A 6715-nucleotide genomic window follows, 5' to 3' on the forward strand; every position below is an offset into this window, starting at 1 on the left:
TAAAACAGAACGGGGAAAACTCAAATTTGTGATACGTCGTGGGTCAGTTAAGCCATGAATAAAATGTATTTTAGCAATTTATTTGATTGTTTTTTTTCATTATAAATTTTGTTTTTTAAATTTCAATTTAGATTTCTTAAAGAAACAGACAATTGTAATTATATTCTTCCCAAACCAGGCTTCTCAGTGTTAATTCCCCAAGAGATGTTATCTTCACAGACTTTACAGAAATTATATCTTCACAGAAAAATGGGCTATGAGGATAACATAGAAACCTTATTCAGCTGTAATTTTGCGGATATGGACTCACATAAGCAGATATTTACGGTACAATAAAGAATGCAACAGAATAATAAAACACGATATATATAAGTTGGTTCCCAATTTCAACAATAGTGTTAAAATTTGCTGTGCCTAGCCTTTATAGATGAAAAAAGGTAGACCACAATTTCAACCCATTGCTTGTAGTGATTAATATTTAAAAAGCAAAACAATTTTTGTGGCATAATTTATGATGGCTGGCACCATGGGCTCTTGGGTTCTGAAGTTCTCCCTGTTGTTTTGTAGATTTTGGTAAATTGCTCTCACTAGTTTCATCCCACAGTTCAAAAACATGATGTCTAGGTTAACCGGCATGACTAAATTTTTCCATGTGCGTTTGTTTGTTTTGCACCCTGTGATGGACTAACATACTGTGCCCATTGCCTGCTGAATTAGGCTCCTGGCGCACCACAATCCTGTATAGGATTTACTGATTACTGAAAATGTATTCAAGGATGTATAAATAGACAGTTACTATTTTCAACCTCTTGGATCAAACAATTAAAAGGTAGTTGGCCTTACGTTACTGTGCAATCCAGTATAACAGTCTACACCATTTCTTGAGGGAGCTCTGTGTAAATACCGAAGAAAATACCAGTTGTACAAGATTACAAAGATAACTCAAGTGAATTAAAAATTAGGTCACAAAGTTGTGAAAGGTAAAGCACAGGTAATAGCAAACACAAGGGTAAATAATTTCAGATACTTTCCCTGATCTCTTTAGTTTCACTCTGCCCTATATGAACATTTTTGCTACCGCCACCATACTCAAGATGCTTCAAAATGTAAATAAAGAGTTTAATGCCTGGGATTGTCTTGTTCGAAAATAAAGGCTCTTGATTTAGAGAGACAATGGTTGTTCAAAGCAGTAAGGATTTGTGTTATCCCATCAATTCTGATACCCTGGCCACCTACAGGACAGCAGCTGTTTAATGAAGTACATCTGATAGCCAAAACCTTATCATGCTTTTAAAAAACAAAATTGTTGTGTGGACTCTCTGTCTATAAAAATGTTAGATCCAAGTTAAAGTTCTAAAAGAAAAATACAAAGATATGGTACTATCCTCTACCATCCAAAATAGTAAAACCTACTCTTTGCTCCATTTTTTGGTGTGGCATTTTCTTTAAGACCGAAAAAAGCTGGGATGCACACATACTTTGTGTGTATGTTTTACAAGTAGATCTCTTGCAATCCCTTACAATACAGGACATATTGCAAATGACATTTTATTTAGTATCATTTGAGTTTACAGAATAACTGCAGCGAAGAAATATGTGAGATTCCCGGTAATTTCATTGTGCATTTGTAAGAGCCTGACACTTTATTTGAAACTTGTGATCCTACACACCTGCTAAAGATAAACCTTTTATTGAAAGGACAAACCTACTCCCGGAAAAGGCACTGCAAAACAAAACGACTCATTTCTGAAACTGACATTGGCAGATGAATGTCACACATTTCACAGATCATGCAGATAGTTTATTTTGCAGCCAGTCCTGTGTAAAATCTAGACAAAAAGGTAATGCCTACATCCGATATTTGTCAGTGTGTCAGTTTAAAATATATCACACTCCCTCCCCCACTTTCCATATCAGTCACTTCTAGAGGCCGGCTCGGAAACAATTTTTAGTAAACAAGTCTGCACGGTAGAGGAAGGATGCACCTTAATGGAAAAAAAGAAAAGAAAAAACATTTTCCTGTGTTTGTGGCCTACTTAATGAGAAATGGTGAGGAATCCCATAACAGCACCAGAATAAAAGGGTTCAGATTTTTTTGTCTAAGCCAGGTCACACCATTTGTGTGATTTTAACACTGAATAAGCAAGGGTTGGGTGGTTCAAATATTATACAAATATTAAGTCACAAATAAGGTTGGACCTGATTAATATTTTATTTGCTTAGGCTGTAAGGATGGAATCAGACCTTGAGGGCAAGCCAATCACTAACATCTCTGCTGGTTATTATTACAATGTATTTTTTTAAGGAAATGAGTATCACAAGTAGCAGTTTGTCTAATTTCCGCTTCTGTTTTGTGATTCCCCATCCACTGATATGCATCAGTGCTAGTACACTGTTCGTCATCTGCATATCCTTTTCAAATCCATAAATGCTCTTCCAGAAATCAATGTGTCTGCCAGTGAATCCATGACAAGCACTTGTCAAACACATTAATCATGGTACATTTACTGTATGGGGCTTCTCTGTGAACTGTAAAAAATACCTGTGTTCCACTGCAATGCCAGAATTTCAGATTCGACAAGTGAAACATTTAAAAATATCCTATTTAGCGTACAATGCATAATGTCATGTTTGCAATAGGTGTATGTATTTTGAATGCACCTATCTGTAATAAGACTTATTGTCAATATTTAGAGTGAATCATTTATAAAATTAAACAATGTGTCTTGAAGGTTGAAGACAACAGCCTGCAGCCCAGGTCAAGCTCTAGTTTAAGTCTTCTACAATTAGATTAAATCTTCTTATGCCACGGGTGAGCTCCCTGAGTTGCCCCGAGCAGAAATCGCAAGGTCCCTTGTTATGTCACACGTGTGTTTCCTATGAAAATGATACGGCTGCCTATCTGGGCTGTTACTTTCAGACTGCAGTTCTTGCGATACCAGTTGTTAAGAAATTTGATCTCTTTCCCTAGTGCTTGCTGAAGATTAAAGCAGAGAACAATAGTGGCAGGTATCTCCCAAACATGCAGAGGTACAGTGTAGTTCGTTTGTACCTGGGGCCCTCTAAAACATAAGTCAAAATGCTATTTTGAGTTGAAAGGAAATACTGTACTTGTCAGAGATTTATTAAATTATTAGATTATGTTAAGCATGTAACAAATATGCATGCTTATGCATGTTTACTCATGTGTTAACTGCCCTGATGTGGTCATCAGAACTTAAAAGCTTTCTTGGTCAGCGTCTACACGGGAAGTTGATTTCTGGTGTAAAACATGTTTCCCATTCTTGATCTCCGTATTTTTTTTTAGTTAATGTGTGAGTGAATCTTTTTTGTAAAATCAGAAATGGAGACAGATCCATTAGAAATGTCGGTCCTCAGATCAGGGTTAAAGAAGGCCATAGTGCAATTTGACCATGTGAGCCAAATAACACATTAAAGGAATCCGAGACGTTTACAGTTTGCATTTTAAAAGCTTTCGAAGTGTGCGTTGTTGTTTTAAATAAATGTTCTGATATAATTCATTTTTTCCTAAATCAATGGGTTTTTGTGTGACACCGGTTTAAAGCCATTAAGCTAACCCTAACTTGCATTCAGCTTTTCTTGCAATAGTCTTCCAACAGATGGCGGTATTAAACAATTTTGCAGAAATATTCGATATCGTGTGTAAAGGATTTAAAGTAATACAATCGTTGGTAAAAAGAAACAGTTTACGACTATGTGATGTTTTTTTTTTTAATCAACTCATTACCCCCAAACTGTATTTAATACAAACACTTAATCTCACACATTTTAACATATTATAATGCAGAATGGCATGTGTTGTCCTATATTATGTGCTATAGTTTTATTACTTTTAATTCTGTCTGTTAGGAAATATAAAATATTTCGCAATCCGTTAATTGATTTATTATGCCTATTTTTATCTGACGTTTTAAGGAATTAGGTTATTGCACATAATTGTCTAATTTCTCTACGTTTTTCCTTACATGAAAACAAATCGAAATGCTATAGAACATAAAATTAATGCTTTGTTTGAAAAACTGCCGTATGATCCATGTTAACAAGAACACCGTTGTTAGTCAAAGACAGCTACCCCTTTAAGAAAAAGTGCTTCAGTTCTCTGGGTAGTTTATCCGTCCTTCGTCTCCCCTGCACTTTTAAGAAAAATGGTTCAATCCAGTGTATATTTACAGCTGATCTCATTCTGATTAGCATGAACTTACACAGATAACTCAGAGAGGGGCAGAAGAGTGAGAGAGGAGCAATTATTTGCGATCTTTCTGAACAACACGGATGAAAAATTAGCTTTTGCCACGGCACTAACTCATAAGTAAATGACACAAGACAGGATAACGATAAATCTTAGGTGCAATAAACGAGTTTACAGTTGTCTTTGTAGCGGTTTACGAGATTCAGCCATATAATGCTGCCTTGGAAGAAGAACAAATTCGACCTGATTGAGGAAGATAAGCAGTCGAAGCAAAAGGGCTATGCCGTGAGTCTGAACTATTCTGCTCTTACGTCCTTCGCCAAATCCTGCCCGGAGAGTGCACTGAACAGAGTTGGGAGCATGTTCAAATCAAAGAGGAAAAAAGTTAAAATTACTAGCGAGGACCCCACTTACACTGTGCTTTATTTGGGGAACGCCACCACCATACAGTCGAAAGGAGATGGGTGCACAGATGTGGCAGTCGGCAAGATCTGGACCAAAAGCGAGATGGGCAAAAACGGTACCAAGATGAAGCTCACCATCAGCTCGCAAGGCATCCGAATGGTGCATGTGGACGACAAGGCAAGGAGACCGGGACACTTGTATTTGCTGCACCGGATAACCTACTGTGTGGCCGACCCTAGGCTACCCAAGATTTTCGCTTGGATCTATAGGCACGAAATGAAACACAAAGCGGTGATGCTCAGGTGCCACGCAGTGCTGGTCTCCAAGCCCGAAAAGGCGAAAGCGATGGCGCTTTTGCTGTACCAGACCTCGGCGACAGCGCTGGCCGAGTTCAAAAGGCTGAAGCGACGGGACGATGCGCGACACCAGCAGCAGCAGCTCATAGGTGAGCAAACGATTCCTTTGGTGCCTCTGAGAAAGCTCTTGAACGGACAGTGTTATTACAAGCCCCCGGTGGAGCGCAGTCGGAGCGCACCGAAGCTGGGGTCCATCACGGAGGACCTGTTGGGGGAGGAAGAAGAGGAGAAAGCCATGCACTTCGAGTGCGAGGACATTCTCGACACGGACGACGATTGCTTGGCCAGCGGCAAACAAGAACTTTCCCAAATTATCAACGACCTTGGGGAAATGTGCATCGGAAACGATGTTCAGACCCTGAAAGCCGACCTGCGGGTGACTAGGTTGCTCTCCGGCGAAAGCACGGGGAGCGAGTCTTCGATAGAAAGTAACCAAGAACCCAACTCTATTTCCAACGGCTTCGAGGAAGTCAAAGCGCAGGAGATTGGGTGACTGACTCTTATTCCTTTTCCTAACTAACAGAAGTGTCTCCACTACAGACCATTATATTTTATTTTGCTTCTGTGCTGTCCTTCAAACAGGGGTTTACCTGTAGCATTGTGCCTCTTCATCCAGTCGACTTGAAAGGATAGTTGAAAACGAAAGGTATGTGTAATGATTTGCACGAAACACTACAGCAATGCGTGAGACCGATTAAAAGAAATACAGTATGGGCTCGTAAGAGACTTTAGAAGCTTAAACCTTACAGATGACACGAAGCGCGGACCCATGTTGTTCTGGGTAATTGTGTAAACATTACTCCGGTCTCTGTTCGTTGCAAGATGGATTGTATTTGATCTGTATCTGTTTACCTAGACCTGTTTCCCTTGAACAAATGCCAAATTCCTTAAATAACTGTCTTGGAAAAAAAAAACTCGCAGTTACTAAATATAATTCTCAACTGATCCTTTAATGGGGAAGTTAACTACTACGTTCACCATTCAGGACATTCCGTTTGTATTTTTTTTTTTGTTGCACTGTTGGTGGAATTCTTGAGTGTTAGTATATGTACATTGTGTTGTCCTCATAAATGGTCTTATAAACATGTTATATCTTTGCTGTGCAAAAGGAAAAATACCCTAAAGTATTAAGTTGTACATAGTAAATTCATAGTGTATAAAATATTTGTTATTTTTTAAAGAGGAAAACGTGTTATGTTTTCTGTTAACCTCACCAAAATAAAAATAAAGCTTACAGATGTGGCACACACCTTGTGAAAATGCACAAAATGTTATTTGAAGTAGTCGCCTTGTCTTCCTGGAGTGTGTTACTTTTCACAGCTTGTACACCAAAAATAGTTTTAAACATTAAATTCATGGAAAAAAATGTAAACGATTTATACAGTTTCAGAAAAAGTGCAATCAAACAGATGCGCATTTGAGAGAAGGAATGAATTCTAACAATGTTCATATATTAAGCTGTTTTTAAAACAAAAGTAATAAATGGTACTGTCAATGTAAAACAAACACTTCATACACTAGTTACAGTTTCATGTACACGTCCTAATGAATTATTGAGTTGTTTGCACCAAGAATACCCCCCCCCCCTTGCAGCTAAAAGCACATGAAGGGGTAATAAAGCCACATCAATGAGCAGAAATTAGAATGATTGTCAGGAATTGCTTGCAAGTTCTGCTGCCATACAATATTTACATAGATTTGATTGGCTTGATTTCTTCTTAAATCCTAGCTGTCTGGTCCCTTA

The 6715-nt window shown here is 38.2% G+C and overlaps 1 protein-coding gene across 1 annotated transcript; it reads left to right on the plus strand.

Annotated features, from left to right (window-relative positions):
• The first annotated feature begins 4200 nt into the window (after positions 1-4200).
• On the plus strand, positions 4201-6220 carry fam43a (family with sequence similarity 43 member A). The gene has a single exon (XM_088616741.1). It carries the CDS (start codon positions 4424-4426, stop codon positions 5462-5464), a length of 1041 nt encoding a protein of 346 aa, XP_088472867.1. The 5' UTR covers positions 4201-4423; the 3' UTR covers positions 5465-6220.
• The last annotated feature ends 495 nt before the right edge of the window (positions 6221-6715 follow it).

This window comes from Lepisosteus platostomus, chromosome 2, assembly GCF_059453375.1.
Source record: "Lepisosteus platostomus isolate fLepPlt1 chromosome 2, fLepPlt1.hap1, whole genome shotgun sequence".
Taxonomy (NCBI): domain Eukaryota; kingdom Metazoa; phylum Chordata; class Actinopteri; order Semionotiformes; family Lepisosteidae; genus Lepisosteus; species Lepisosteus platostomus.